We start from the raw sequence: 17,165 nt of genomic DNA, 5'->3' as shown, positions 1-17,165 counted from the left end.
ATGTTTCAAAAACTGTACTTGAATAAGTCATAAGAAGCACAACCATTTTAGTTATATAGGTAGCATTGTTGCCTCATAGCAAGATGTTGTCCCGTTCGATTCTCAGCTAGAGCGTCTTCTGTGTGGAGGCATACATGAATGGGGCGTGCCTTCATTAAAGGTTGTGCATCAAGGCTGATAACCCGGTATGTAAAAATCCACTACCAATCATTAGCGGACTGGAGTTCCGCTGTGGCGACCCCTAACCAGGAACAGCCGAAAGACACAAACAAACAAGTAATCACTTTTCTTTTTTGACTCATTTGATGGAACATATGCATTATTTATATAAAAACATTTTGCAAGGAGTAATGGATCTGTCTGTGTTATTGTCCACACAGAGATCTTATAGTTATAGCTCAGCTTTGTGTATGTGGCATTTTCCTAATAGCAGTGCACCATATAAATGGTGTTACTTTTGTATAACATGGTTTAGATGCTATATTTGCTGCTAATTTTCAGAATAAATGTACTGTGCTAAACATTGCTATAAAATGTAATAATCTTAACTTACAATAACAAAATAAATGGCATGAAGCATTTATTTATTTATTAATTTATATTTTTTGCTTGTTAGAAGTTTAGTCCCACTCGACTAGACTAGTATCCCCTTTTCAAGGGAGATCTAAAGTTTCATTTATGCTGATTAGGGGAATTTTGTCCAAGGCACTAGGGAAATGTTTCTATTTTTTGTTAAGGGGTATGTCTGGAAGAGTACTACAGCAGACACTGTGAACTAACGAAGCATGGTGATACGTAAATGTAACTGCCTTGGCCTCTTAGTTTCTGAATGATGGAAATTATTGCTGTGCAGCCAGATCTTGAAGCAGCATGTGGTCAAAAAATTATTTTTTTTTTTGGAGGCCTTTCAGCTTCTGGAGGTACCTACTGATAATCCCAGTGATGCAGTGAAAAAGAGCCAGGGGAGTGAATGTTTTTGGGTCAAAATTATGAGCACAATATATTACAGATATGCCATGGAAAAGGAACTGTGGATTATTCAGTCTAATAATGTTTGTATGCTGGGAGTACTAGCTGGGAGACAGTGGGAAGAAAAATACATAAATACATTTGTTTTTGATGACAACAAACAATGTTTTTGTTTTTGCTTTTTTGAGTTTGTCAGTTTTACCATTTGGATCCATTGCTTGGTGTATGGTTATTGTTTTGTTTTCCATTGTTGGGGGTCAAGATTAAATTCAATAATATGGAAAACTGTACATAATCTTAAATCTAAAGGGAGGGGTGAGGGCTTATTAAATTCAAATGGCTTTCTTGTTTCTTTAGATTTTTTTTGTTATTGTTGTTTTAGAGAAACTGTGGAGGTAGCGTTTTGGGGTAAGTTATTGTATGAAAAGTTTGAGCAATATTGTGCATATTTTAATCTAAAAATGAATAAAAAATAGTAGATATGGAAATATAGGAATTTTAGTATAGGCTTTTTAATGGAACAAAAGTTAGATAAAATAACTAAGAATGAATAGACAATGAATAGGAGTATTATGGAAACTGTTTATGACGATGGATATGAAGAAATTGATACATTTGAAAAGGAAGGTATTAAAATGGAGATTCTTTAAAAAAAATACAAGAATGGTCTGACTTTATCTAGAGGATATCTTTAAACTACCTATAAAAGTTAATATGAAATATTAAGTAGATCATGAAATGCTATGTAATAAAAGAAGTGTAGGGTTAAGGAAAATGGCAATATTTCTTTTCTTTTTTTTATAATGTAGAAAGACAAGACATTTTGGTAATGTGTGCAAAAAGGAATAGAATAAGGAACTTAAAAAGGCAACAAGAGAGTTGATCAAATTCAAAAACTGTGGTAAAATATGGAATGGAAGAATTGATGGGTTAAATGTATTATATTTACTGCAGTTTTTTTTTTTTTTTGTGGTTGGGCAGAAGTTAGGAAGATTTGCACAATAAAGAATTATCTTTGGATGTATTAAAATATGTTTTGATTGTGGTAAAAGGGATTGGGCATAAATGCTATGTGAATTATTTTATTTCTTCCTTTTCTTACTTATCTTTATTTCTCATGTATCTTCATATTATTTTAAAAAGATGCATGTAGTTCATATTTTTCTTTCTATAAATATGCACTTCTGATGCAAATTTTTGCAGTATTGTACAAAATAACAAACCCTACTCTTTACTTATAAATGTTTTAGAGGATTCTTTACATCCATCTGAGCTACCACAGACTCAGATGGGGCCTCAGCTTAACATCCTGTCTGAACCATGGCATGGTCAAGAGTACTCCACCCCTTAATGCTGACTACAGCAACAATAAGATAAATTAATCCAAGCATCTGTGGAAGGAATAAAATCCACATATGTGTGACCTTCTGGCAACAAAGGTGAGTGTACCAGCTGTTGAGACACCGGCACTAGCAAACATGCAGAAACTGTTCATCTAAAAATGGAATGTAAATGTACTGTTTGCAAGAAAAAATAATTAACTTAGAATGGAATATATTAAGTACTTTTTATTAACTGAGACAGACACATTTGAAAACTTATCAGTTCTATTATACATCATCTTAATGTAAAACCAATAATTTTTTTATTTAACAGTGATTACCTTTTAGATTTAAACATGCTTTTTTTCTAGAAAGAAAAGTTTATATCATCCAGTTTTTTGCACAGTGCTTGTTTTATGTACACTCAGAGTCACAGTCTATCACAATAGTTTTTACTAGGATTTTTGAGTTTTTGATTACAGTGCCTTGCATAAAACAGTGTCTGAGCTTGTCAAGACAGGGGATCACAAACTCTGTACAGCAGTATTTGGAATAGCTAAGCTTCATGTTCTACTAGCATTACCTTTGCTTTGTGGCAATATTTTTTCAGCCTTCTTCATTCTGGAAAAGGCAATTCAATTATTTGTGCTGGTACTGCAACATCTGGTTGCATAGGCTGTGTGGTGATTCATCTTGTTCATTTTGCAGAAAGGCTCTCACCATTTTTTCATTCTACTCGATTGTGAAATTAATTCAGAGATTCATCAGTTGCAGTTATTAAAGACAGGTGAAAGAGGATTCCATATTCACATCTTTCAGACAATTTCTTTCAATGAATGAACAAGTATTCAACATTCGGCGTTATCAGTTTCTAGCTTCATTGACTTTGCGTGCTTTTGTAAAGGGATATGTTTTGACTTAGGATGAAATATTTTTTTAAGCGATTGTCTAAATGACTTGCAGAGAAAATAATATATCAGTGGATCTAGACATGCATTTAAAGCACACAGCCACAAAGTACTTTCTTTAACATAAAACAGTGTATTCTGGACTGAACAGTTAAAAACATTTCTTGTTTGGCTAAGTGTATACGGGATTTTTGCAAAGTGGTATGGCACAAAACATATAAAAAATACAGTTATCACAATAAATATATTAGTATTTATATGTCTTTTACTTTGTCTTCTGGAACCTTTAACTCTCTTGTTTGAATAATAAAGTTCTTTTGTTATGAGTGAGTAACATACAAGTAGAATTCCAAGGTTTACCCAGAATATGATTTGACAAACACTTACTGTAATTGCATGCCATGTTAGCCCAATCTCACTTTTGAAGTGAGAGCATTTCATAGAATGTTCCATTGCTAGCTTTGTGTTGCTCAAAATCATATTGGGTAAGGACAAGAAAAACATAGTGACCCATATTCCTGCAGACAGCAGCTTGGCTCCTGAAATATTTAAGACAGATTTTTTAAATGGTAAGACAGTTTTCCTATATCGATCAACAGTGATTAGCCCAAGGAAAACAATACTTATATACATTGTAAAATAAAACACAACAGATGAAACCTGGCAAATGAATGCTCTAAGACTCTTTGGTCCAACTCCAGAATCATTAATAATCTTAAATAGAAATGTTAGAATCATAAGGGAATCAGCAACAACAATGTTTTTTAGAAATATGATGAAATTTGATTTGTCGGGTGTTAGAATGAATGCCCAAATTACTATAGTATTAAGAGTAAGTCCTATAAGGAGCAGAAATGAGTAGAGGGCAGGAAATACCAGCTGAGTTATCCATGTGCCCCTTGTACAGTTGCTTGAAGCATAGGTGGTAGTGTTGTATAATAGAGGAGTAGAATTATTGTCATCGTGCAGAACTAGAAGAGAATGAAGACAATGAAAAAAATTTTAATTAGAAAATTTGGTCACTCATGAAGCAAAATTTTCTGTTACTTATTTAATGTTCTCATAATAAAGAGATTAGTATAGAAAACATATTTCATAATTAGTTCTTGACAAAGATCACAGCCTTAAATGTTGACGATCTGTAACAAATGTATATCAATGAGCTATCACTCTTACTTACAAAATCTCAGAATTGCCTCTTTTTTTTTACTGATATGCTACATAATGTTTGATTAATTAATCAATTTATGTATGTAAATGAATATAGATAGATAAATATACAAAAAGTCATAAAAATAACCTTCCATGTCTTCTATCTTTGGAGTGCCATACATTATGTGCCTCTGTCTGTTTCATATCAAATCAAACCATAATGAGAATTCTAAATAGATAAGCCAGAAGACAACCAAGTTGTCACATTTACCAGTAAAACTGTTTTTATTGCATTAAATTCATTATATTGATCTTCCCCTATGCTTTTAATGATGCATTTGACAGTCAAATGAAGGCAACATTTTGGAGACTCTTCAACATATTGAAAGAAAAGGAAAGCATGTCATATGTAACTTTAGCTAATTGAAAAATAAAGCTTAATTCCTATGCACCTTTCAGTTTATCATTTGGAAACACTTAAGTTCCAAGAATATGGCTAGTTCAGTAAATGCTAACCTTTAAAGTCACACTTCTCTTATCCCTAAACACCCTTTGAAATGCTATAGTTTTGTAAGTTATATGCCTATATTATCAATAATGCTAGTTCAAACCTTGACTTCACTAGTCAAAAATTATTCAAATAATTTACTGTATGGTTTAGTTTAATTTTAATAAACTAAATGAATAATATGCACCTTAGTTTGCTATAAGAAATAGAAACCTATTCTGTGTGTGTGTGCATAATTCTGAGAGGGTGCAAAGATGCTGCTTCTGTACATTGCTGATTTGTCGATGATACAGTAAAACTCACATCTGAGTATCTGGACAGACTTGTGCTCCTCCATCTTCATTTGCCCTTAACAGCACATTGTGCATCTGTTGATCTGTTGGTGGTGTTGTTTTGTGCTGGCTACATACTTGTGGCCTTGTGAAGTGGGCGCTCTGCTAGTTAACTTACATTAATCTCAGTAGTACTTTAGTGCACGCTCCTTCTCTAAACTCTCTCCAGTCTTTTCCTCTTTGGCAAGATGAAAGAGTCATAGCAATTCTAAGACAAATAACTTGTCAGACTGCTTATGCTCACTGATACCCACCCTTAGAACATACCTCTAAATCTTGGTATACCAACATCCAGGAGTGAGTTATTGCTTTTACAAAATGATGTTATTTAAGAAAGAAATTGTTAACCTCTCTTAAGTAATGTCTTTGTACAACAGCATCTTACTGCTCTTCTCCAGTATTCAGTTTTACTGATGTATTCTACATGCATGTGCTGCTTACATCCCCATGACTGTACAGTACATCATGGCACGGTCAGGGATACATGCATGTGCTGCTTACATCCCCAAGACTGCACAGTACATTAGGACACTGTCAGGGATACATGTGCTGCTTTTATCCCCATGACTGGACAGTACATCAGGGCAGTGTCAGTGATACATGCATGTGCTGCTTACATCCCCATGACTAGACAGTACATCAGGGCAGTGTCAGGGATACATGCATGTGCTGCTTACATCCCCATGACTGGACAGTACATCAGGGCAGTGTCAGGAATACATGCATGTGTTGCTTACATCACCATGACTGGACAGTACATCAGGGCACAGTTAAGGATACATGCATGTGCTACTTACATCCCTATGCCTGCACAGTACATCAGGGCAGTGTCAGGGATACATGCATGTGCTGCTTACATCCCCATGACTGGACAGTACATCAGGGCAGTGTCAGGAATACATGCATGTGTTGCTTACATCACCATGACTGGACAGTACATCAGGGCACAGTTAAGGATACATGCATGTGCTACTTACATCCCTATGCCTGCACAGTACATCAGGGCAGTGTCAGGGATACATGCATGTGCTGCTTACATCCCCATGACTGCACAGTACATCAGGGCACTGTCAGGGATACATGCATGTGCTGCTTACATCCCTATGACTGCACAGTACATCAGGGCAGTGTCAGGAATGCATGCATGTGTTGCTTACATCACCATGACTGGACAGTACATCAGGGCACAGTCAGGGATACATGCATGTGCTACTTAATTCCCCATGACTACACTGTACATCAGGGCACTGTCAGGGATACATGCATGTGCTGCTTACATCCCCATGACTGGACAGTACATCAGGGCAGTGTCAGGGATGCATGCATGTGCTGCTTACATCCCCATGACTGGACAGTACATCAGGGCAGTGTCAGGTATACATGCATGTGCTGCTTACATCCCCATGACTGGACAGTACATCAGGGCAGTGTCAGGAATACATGCATGTGTTGCGTACATCAACATGACTGGACAGTACATCAGGGCACAGTTTGGGATACATGCATGTGCTACTTACATCCCTATGACTGCACAGTAATCCAGGGCAGTGTCAGGGATACATGCATGTGCTGCTTACATCCCCATGACTGCACAGTACATCAGGGCACTATCAGGGATACATGCATGTGCTGCTTACATCCCTATGACTGCACAGTACATCAGGGCAGTGTCAGGAATACATGCATGTGTTGCTTACATCACCATGACTGGACAGTACATCAGGGCACTGTCAGGGATACATGCATGTGCTACTTACATCCCCATGACTACACTGTACATCAGGGCACTGTCAGGGATACATACATGTGCTGCTTACATCCCCATGACTTCACTGTACATTAGGGCACTGTCAGGGATACATGCATGTGCTGCTTACATCCCTATGACTGCACAGTACATCAGGGCAGTGTCAGGAATACATGCATGTGTTGCTTACATCACCATGACTGGACAGTACATCAGGGCACTGTCAGGGATACATGCATGTGCTACTCACATCCCCATGACAACACTGTACATCAGGGCACTGTCAGGGATACATGCATGTGCTGCTTACAGCCCAATGACTACACTGTACATCAGGGCACTGTCAGGGATACATGCATGTGCTACTTATATCCCCATGACTACACTGTACATCAGGGCACTGTCAGGGATATATGCATGTGCTGCTTTCATCCCCCATGACTACACTGTACATCAGGGCACTGTCAGGCATACATGCATGTGCTGCTTACATCCCCATGACTACACTGTACATCAGGGCACTGTCAGGCATACATGCATGTGCTGCTTACATCCCCATGACTACACTGTACATCAGGGCTCTGTCAGGGATACATGCATGTGCTGCTTACATCCCCATGACTTCACTGTACATCAGGGCACTGTCAGGGATACATGCATGTGCTGCTTACATCCCCATGACTACACTGTACATCAGGGGCACTGCCAGGGATACATGCATGTGCTACTTACATCCCCATGACTACACTGTACATCAGCGCACTGTCAGGGATACATGCATGTGCTGCTTACATCCCCATGACTACACTGTACATCAGGGCATTGTCAGGGATACATGCATGTGCTACTTACATCCCCATGACTACACTGTACATCAGGGCACTGTCAGGGATACATGCATGTGCTGCTTACATCCCCATGACTACACTGTACATCAGGGCACTGTCAGGCATACATGCATGTGCTGCTTACATCCCCATGACAACACTGTACATCAGGGCACTGTCAGGCATACATGCATGTGCTGCTTACATCCCCATGACTACACTGTACATTAGGGCACTGTCAGGCATACATGCATGTGCTGCTTACATCCCCATGACTACACTGTACATTAGGGCACTGTCAGGCATACATGCATGTGCTGCTTACATCCCCATGACTACACTGTACATTAGGGCACTGTCAGGCATACATGCATGTGCTGCTTACATCCCCATGACTACACTGTACATTAGGGCACTGTTAGGAAGCATTGTGAGAGAAGACAGCATTCTGCTAGCACTTTGCTGCTCTTTCTATCCTTTTTTTTTTTAGTGAAACTTTGACATCTGTCAGAATTTTGAGTGATATGGCAGAAAGTTAAAAAATTTAGAGAGACAGGGCAAACATGAGGAAAGCTAGGAACATTATTTTAAAATATAGAGAGGTAAAAGCATTAGGATGCATTGTGATATCAGTAACTATATATTTTAATTGTCAATGGTTTTGCAAAATGTCATGATTTTCTTTTCACATTTTGCTCTGTCCCTCATAAAATATTTAAACAATTTTTGTTAGCATATTTTAATAGAAAATTCGGCTAGTCAATAATAGTTTAGCAAACAGACTTATTTCTCTTGGAATAAGTTTGATTTACAATGGGCAAGCTAATGGGGAATTCAATCAGCATATATATTTTGAAATACTAATTACCTTTTACTGTATAATATGTCTACAGACAGAAAATTCAGAAAGTACTATTATGACTAAGGCAGTTATATTACCCATGATTACTGGAAATATAAACTGGGCAGATAAATTTGGATAAATCTGTGAATGCTTGACATAGACTTTCAGAACAGTACGCAATGGTGCTCTCCTTTGAATACAACACTTATGCAATAAAATAAGCACCTGTAAAAGATTGCTCCATTATATCACTAGTGAAACCAAAGAAAGTTTTGTGATGTACATAACCAACAGCAATCTTATCAAAGATGAAATAGTTTCATGACCTAAAGAAAAGCACTTGTAAAGTGACTCATCATTGTTCATTTTGTTAATATATAACAAAACACTTTTATCATAAATTCACTTTGCAACTAGCAGCACAATTTATTACATAGTGGGGATTGATAGACATGAAAATAAATCAAACTTTAAAACAAACATTCTTAAGGAAAACAAAGTCTGACCTGGGGAAGGTTAGTGAAAATATTTTGTCATTCAAATCATAAAGTATTCTATGTGAAAAATCTCTTTGCCTGCCAATCACATGCAAAGTCACATGCCTCCTGCACCTATATTTTAAATTTTTACACAAGGTTACTGTCGACTACTAAAAAGATTATTCCAGATCAGAAATCATCATCAGAGATCATCTCTCAGGAAAAGCTAGGGAAAAACAATTACTTTGAAGAGACCTAGATTCAGACTAGCCATAGAAGAAAACGCCCTATCCAAAATAGAACCAGCAATATGCATTCAAGGAAATATATATATATGTATATAACACTGAAACTATTAAAATGCCTTAAACAGTATTTACAAAATTAATTTAAGTGCAGTCATTTTCACGACACTGACTAATTTCCATTCTGAATGAGATAGCTTTTACCTTTTATATCAAATTATGCTACTGTAAATATCTTTTCATATTTCTGATAGAATAACTGCATGTCATCTAAACTGTGTTACTGTTAAATGTATTAATCAATTGCTGTATACAGATTATAATATACAATTTTTATCTGGGATGTGGCTGAAAAGGGTCAATAGACCAGCCCACCTGTTACCAAATCATAAATAACTTATGATTTTTTTTTTAGTTTTTCTGTTGTCACCAACATAAAATAACTGCTGGAGAAATCCAGCTGAGATATTATTGCGTGATAGTAGTAAAATGTAATACAGTCAGTAACTGTGTCTGTAATTCAAATTTTGTTCATTTTATTTTATTTTGAATTTGTTAACTGAGGTAGAGCACTGGCCTCTTTGGACCATTTTCAGTCAGCTCCTGGGGTAAACACAATAGTTGTATGACATTATATACACAATTAGACGAAATGCAACATGTTCATATATTACAAGACATTATATACAGAGTGAGACAAATGCAATATGTTATCCAGAAAGTGAATATTATAGTTGGCTTCAGGGTATGATTGTAATAAATAAATGATAGCATTGAGGACCTGCTCCTTAGTGATGGTAGGAGGAGTTATATTTGATTGTATTTTCTGCGGGGAGGTTGAGGGTGAGAGAGGGATAAAGCTACAGTTTAATATTTCTGCCAGTGGGTTTTCTATATCCTCTGCCTCAGTATAGGTGGCTTCATTAACAATGAGCACCAGACAAATTAATTTATTGCCTTTTAGGGTGCAGATTTAGCTAAAGAATGCCTTGTGGTTGCCCTTGGCCAAGGAAGCCAAATATACCACAAATTTGGCTTGGTGCACATTTTTGTCCTCTGAGTTGTTTGCTTAGTTTGATGAGTGTGTGTTTATCCTGTTGGGTGCTATGCCCCCAAATTTTTGCCATGACTTTCTTCCCTCTGTTATAGAGTCTGATATTTTTGTGATTCTGCCAGGGTGGCTTGTTTTTGAGTTAGTTCAGAACAGCTTCTTGTTAGGTTCAGCTGCCTCTGTGCAGCTGTTAACATGCTTGTATATGGTTTCTATTATCAGTTCTGCATAGGCAGCAGTGTTCTCAGGGTATATGGGGGCTTGAAATGTTGCCAGTTATCTTTAAATAGTAGAAAGTTAGCCTTAGAGTCAGTCCTGCACATTCAGGGATAGCTGGGGTTACAGGTTTTATTTTTACTTCAAAGGAGACCATTTTGTGATCTGACCTTCCCAAAGAAGACATTACACTAGGGGGTGTACAGCACTCTCCCATATTACTGAGGACCAGATACAGTATGCTTGCTCCCCTGGTTGGTGTATTCACAACCTGTTCCAGGGAGTTTGTGTTTGCAAAATCCAAGAATCTCTGTGCCTACACATTTAGTGTCTTATGTTTTTCCCAGTTAGTAGTGGGGTAATTAAAATCATCTATAAATATGGTATTGGGTTGGATGGTGAGTGTTAACAATAAATTCAAATGCATGTTATGGGTTTTCTCTGTCAAAGAGTGGGAACTCTGTCTTACAATGAAGTGGTATGGGATTTTGCCTAATGATATTTTGAACATGGAGAAGTTCAAGTGCATTTCTCTGTTTCACCAGACCTGAGGTTATTTTTGATGTAAATTGAGACACCTCTACCTTTAGTCCCTGTCTGTGTAGTAGCTGGTCTGAACATGTGGAAGACATTATAGCCTTGTACTGCTGGTGTTCTCTCTGTGGCTTTAAACCATGTATCAGTGACCCCACATATGTCACCATTCTCTAGGATGAAGAGAGCTTGTAGGGAGTGGAGTGTCTTGTTTAGACTCCTAGCACTGAGCAGTAACACCTTAAGATTTTCTTGGTTTTGATTTGTTGTGTCATAAGTACTTTCAGTTTGGCATTGCCTACAAAAAGCACTATGGGGGATGAGAATGGTTTAGCTAATATTTGAAAGCCTAGAGGGAAGAGGTGCAGGCCATCCCTGGCAAAGCAGTGTGTGTGGTCTGTTGACCATTTCCTACCATTCTGACAAATTTTGCACCCCCTTAGAATGACACAAGAAACTAAGGCAGTTAAGTCAGTCATCTTGTGTTCATATTCTGTCATCATCCTTGAAGAAGGTAAAATGCTGCTCAATGCTAAACTCATATCAGCCTGGGAGATATAGCCGAGAGCTCCATGTTGTCTCTCTTCTTATACTCTAGGTAGGTATGCGTTGGGTCATTTACAACCACATGGACTATGACTGAATCATACTGGTACTTGTGGTCTAGCGTCCTGAGTGTGTACACAGTATGGTGGTACTTGACCCCTGATAAACAAATGACCATAACTTTCTACTTATTCATCATAATGACATGCACATCAGTGTGTCTTACAATGGAATCTCCGATGACCAGAATGTTGGATTGTGTGGTGGCTTGCCTTATGGGCTTAGAAGTAGACACTTCATGAAATATGACTGTAAGTGTTGATGTGGTTTTTATTTTGAAAGAGTGCATTCAGGGCTGCTGAGGATTTGTTAATTGTACATGAGATAGACGGTCTTAGGAAAGTTACATTTAAGTGCCTCAGCATGTGTGGGTCTATGTGTCTGCTTTGAACTGTTTGTGATGGATGCAGCATGTATACTATTACAAACTGATTGACATTACTAGTGCTTTGCCTCCAGTGACACTGTGTAAATACATCTCTCACATACCATATCAGTTTGAGAATTAGATGGTTCTTAGTAAACATGAGGCAATTTCTGTATTGCCTCAGGATGCCCATATCCACCAAGTTGGTAAAGAGATAGTGAAAAGGTCATATCCATAGCAACAGATTATTTTTTATTGATTAGAAAGCTGCAGTGAGATTTTAAAGCAATTTCAGAAGTATCTAGTTTGCAATTCTGGGGACACTGCTTACCACTGCAAACTGATTGTCCTGTGTGCAACTCAGTATTGGTGAAATTTCAAGGGTGCTTTTACAGGAAAAATGTCAACTCAAGGTGTTGGCGTTAATACAAGGCACTCCCAAGCCTGTAGCTAATCAAGCAGTACTTACTAAAAAGAAAAAAATTAGTTTTGTGAAGTGTGATGAAAAGAGTGGATTCCCCTGATTGACTATTGCCTGGCTACTACTAGTGCCAGCCTCACCACAGCTTCACACTGCTAGTATACAATGCTCCTTTGCTTCTTCTCTGAACAGAACAAAACAGTAGCACCAATACCAATATGAAAAGCAGGCCACAAACTCTTTGGTGATTAACAATCTTTTCTCAGATGATGCAGTAGTCTGTAGGCTTGTTGTAGTCTTTTCCTGATAGATGTCTTGAATACCAGACCAATCAAAAAGATAAAACACAGACACTCACTGCCCAATCAGAAACAGTCAGAAACCAATGGCCTATGCTCTTTCACTGAGTAGGAGCTAAATATAAGCACAAATTCTGAGCTGGCACCTATGAAGAGTGTGGGTCTCTTATAATTGGTGATCTTGGACTAGATGTTGCAGATTTTAAAGGTAAGATGGAAAAATTGGTTAATGTTCTAAGAGTTTAATGGTGCACTGAGCATTTAGATATGAAAGAGGTAGTAACTCAAGCTTTAGCAATCTAGGTTGAGAGCCACTAATTTTAAAAGAGCAAGATAGACTGGAACAGGGTGGGCATGTTGTATTTAGGCTCTACTGAATTCAGTGGATGACCAATAATTTTAAATAGATGAAGGGTAGTGACTTCACAAAATGGTGATTTTTGTGTTAAATCACAATAGCCAATGAAAGAGGACTGGGAAGGAAATATGTGGTCAAATTAACATAAGTGGCAGGCAATTAGAAAGGCACTTATGTGTGACTCCCAAGAAACAGAGCTGTGGTCTCTTTCCTAGTTTAAATATACAATTAAAAGTAGAATACAAATAAAACACATTGTAAAGAAAATATACAAAAATATACAGAAAAGAAGGCAATGGAGCAATACAAGATACAAGAAAGCAAAAATAAACTAAACTTTCTGTCACAGTAGTCTATGGCAGAGTTTAAGTTCTAGTAAAGCTAAATATCAAATATAGTCCAGGTTTTTAGATGATATTATCTTGATATGGAAGTGCTAGCCAGTTGATGGTGTAACAATTGGCTCTAGGTGTTTTAGTCCTGTTGACTAATGTTGCCAAAAATGGACATTGCTATTTATTTACCATTGATAGATGATATGGCGTTGTGAGGTATTGTCAGCTCCACCAGGAAAAGTAAGACAATGCATGTGTGTCATATGCCAGCATGCCTGGCTGAAGTTTTGTAAATAATCTACTGTCATTTGACTGTTATATTGATTTGTACAGATGCTTGTAATAAAAATGTATGTGTAACATTTGTTTATGTTAAAAATGTTGCAACAGCATCTTAACAGAGTTCTGAAGGTGAATTGTGTCACAGTAAGGTAACTACATGTGATATCATTCTATAATGAGCTGAAGGACAGAACTCTGGCAACAGCAGCTTGCTTTTTGTTTTTGTTTTGGAACCTGATATAAAAGATATATGTCAGTTATCACAGTTCAGTTGTTGTTCAGATGTTAGTTATTTCTGGCAATGTGTACCAAACTATCACTGGAGTTTGTATCATGTCTTAGTGGATGGAAGAAAGGTCACTGCTAAGAGCCACACAGCCACTGACATAACCATTGTGAAACCTGCACTGGTTAAAGAGAGTAGTACTTGCTTGGGCAGTGCACACCAGTTAGTGGTTTAGGAGGTACCACATTCCAAATACCTTTGCTAGGGTTTACCTTAACTTGGTGGGTGGAAAGGGGAACAAGCAGGTAGGTGTGTTTGAAGTTATCCCTGCAGATGTTTTAAAAAGGAATGAGTTTGATAATGTAGTACCTTGCTTGAATGCACTTACACACAGTCAGACTTGGAGACAGAGATGTACGTCTGGTAGCCTGGGAGGACCCAGACAGACCCCATGCTTGAAGCTGGGGCTGGTGATGTGGTTATTTCATGGAGGGAGCTACCTAGTAGCAGTGAGCCTGAAGGTGAACCACAGCTGCTGGTAGATAATGATGTTCCCATGAACAGGGTGACTGCAAGGACAGAGGTGAGTGGTAGTACCCAGGTTGTCAATGAGGCATTACTGTCATAAGATATTCCTGTAGAAGGGGAGATGGGAATGGTTACAAAGGTAGAATTGAGACAGGCTCAGCTTTTAGACCCTACATTATGAGGTTTGAGGGAGGTAGCTAAGAATACACCTGATGCTTAAGGAAAAGGGGAGCCTGTTTACTGGAAAAAAGGGATACTGTACAGAGAGTGGATCCTGGAGGGCAGGGTGGCTAGAGGGTGAGGTAATACAGCAGTTGATACTATCCAGAGACTACTGTCTGGCACCTCTAGCTATAGCCCATGACAGTATTTTTGCAGGTCATATGGGTATAAAGCATATCAAGAGTCATACTATGCAGAATTTATGTTGGCCTGGGATTGCAAGGAGTGTAACAGGGTATTGCAGGACCTGTGAGCAGTGTCAAAAGGTAGGCAAAGAAGGAGACAAGACCAAAGTTCCATTGCCACCTCCTTTGCTTTTGAATGAGGAGCCATTTCAGAGGGTAGCTATGGATATTGCGGGACCTTCTAGTACCCCACATACCACAGAGAAGAATTATAACCTGGTGGTAGTAGACTATGCTACCAGATACTCAGAGGCTTTGGCTCTGTCCTCCATCAAGGCAGAGAAGGTGGAACATGCTTTGTTAGAAATTTTAAGCAGAGTAGGTTTCCAAAAAGAAATACTAACAGAGGTGATCATTGTATGTCAGATCTGCTGGCTTGTCTGGGGAAGCATTGTGGGGTGAAGGACCTAAAGACCGCCTCCTACCATCTGTAGACTAATTGTCTTGTGGAGCGGTAAAGCTCTACACTAAAGACCATGCTATGGGCAGTTGCAGGCCAGTTTAGGTGAGAGTGGGACAACTATTTGATCCAGCTACCATTTGCATGCAGAGAGGTACCCTAGAAATCCACAGGATTTTCACCCTTTGAGTTGCTGTATGAGAAAAGGGTGAGGTGGCCTTTAGATTTGATTCATGTTGAGTGGGAGGGAGAGTGTGAATCATATAAGGAGTCTATTGTGGCATATGTCCTAAACCTAACGGCAAGTCTTAGGGAGCTCATGAGCTTGGCCCAGAAGAGTCTGGTAAGAGCCCAACAGCAGACAAAGGTCTGGTATGACATGAATGCTAGAGCCCGAGAGTATGCTGTGGGACAGCAAGTTGTGGTGCTCATTCCTGTTAGATACAGTAAGCTGCAGGCAGCTTGGGAGGGACTCTTCGAAGTGGTAAGGAGGTCAGTGATGTTACTTATATGGTAAACCTGCTTGGCAGAAGGCAGGGGCACAAATTGTGCTATGTTAACATAATGAAGCCTCATCATGTCAGGGAAGTCTTGGACAGACTGCAAAAGGCAGGACTGACCATTAAGCCCAGTAAGTGTCAGGTGGGTATGGCAGAGGTCTCCTACCCAAGACATATTGTGGGGAGTGATAAGATTAGGCCAGCACCTGCTAAGGTGGAAGCTGTTCAGGCATGGTCTGCCCTGTTAATAAAGAGTCCTTGAGGACAGAGGATTACTATAGAAAGTCTGTTCCTAATTATAGTACAATAGCCACTCCCTTCACAGACCTGACAAGGAAAAAAACAGTTCATATAAGGTAGTTTGTGCCCCAGCATGTGAGCAAGCATTCCAAATGCTTAAGGGGGCTTTGGGAGGACCCCCTGTATTAGCCATCCAGATTACAGCAATGCCAATGCAGATGGATTCTCAAGACAGAGTATGGGTTGATGTGTTCCCAGACAGGCCCATTTCTATCAAGGAATTTTTTTCCAGGGTCAATGAAAAACTAGCTTGAATCTTTAAAGGGGGAAAGAGATGTGACATTGTGGGATATTGCCAGTTGCACCAAGAGAAGTAAGACAGTGCATGTGTGGCATATGCCAGCATGTTTGGCTGACGTTTTGTAAATAATCGTATGTCATTTGACTGTCACATTGATTTGTACAGATGCTTGTGTTGAAAATTTGTGTAACAGTTGCTTATGTTAAAAATGCTGCAGCAGAATCTAAACAGAGCTCTGACGGTGAATTGTGCCAGCATCAAGTAACTAGATGTGATGTCATCCTATAACCAGCTGAAGGACAGAACTCTGGCAGCAGCAGTTTGTTTGTTTTTGTTTTTCTTTGGAACCTAATATAACAAATCTGTGCCAGTTAGAGTTGAGTAGTTGTTCAGTTGTGAGCTATTTCTGGCAGTGTGTAGTATATCATCTTGCCTTTGTGGAAGTGAGTGTCTCAGCAGTACATCTTGCCTTGTGATACTAAGTAAGTTAACTAGGGACAATGTCTCTTTAGTTCAGTCAGGAAAGTACAATGTGATTAGTTAGTATTATTTCTTTTCAGCATCTGTGAAATTCGATCCAACTGTGTTATTCTTATATTTCCTGTGACTGAAAACTCTGTTGTTTATTGCAACTAAATATTAAGTATTCCCCTGCTTTCTATTTTAGTATCCATTATTAAACATTTGCATACCTTTTCATTGTGGCTAGTCTTTTAGAGAATACTTTTTAACATCTTGAGAGTACTTGTGCTTATTTTAGT

The 17,165-nt window shown here is 38.5% G+C and overlaps 1 protein-coding gene across 1 annotated transcript in view; it reads right to left on the bottom strand.

Annotated features, from left to right (window-relative positions):
• Positions 1-2,698: 2,698 nt before the first annotated feature.
• The window catches only part of LOC122801308 (P2Y purinoceptor 12-like), a 40,869-nt gene continuing 26,402 nt past the window's right edge, over positions 2,699-17,165 (bottom strand). The window contains exon 3 of the mRNA XM_044070852.1: positions 2,699-4,170. Within this exon, the coding sequence (XP_043926787.1) occupies positions 3,140-4,170 (1,031 nt within the window). The 3' untranslated portion in view covers positions 2,699-3,139. The remainder of the gene's footprint in view (positions 4,171-17,165) is intronic.

Source organism: Protopterus annectens, chromosome 4.part1 (genome assembly GCF_019279795.1).
Source record: "Protopterus annectens isolate FY-2018-M chromosome 4.part1, PAN1.0, whole genome shotgun sequence".
Classification (NCBI taxonomy): Eukaryota; Metazoa; Chordata; order Ceratodontiformes; family Protopteridae; genus Protopterus; species Protopterus annectens.
The sequence above is the reverse complement of the archived record's forward strand: the minus strand, read 5'-3'. Positions and strand labels throughout refer to the sequence as shown.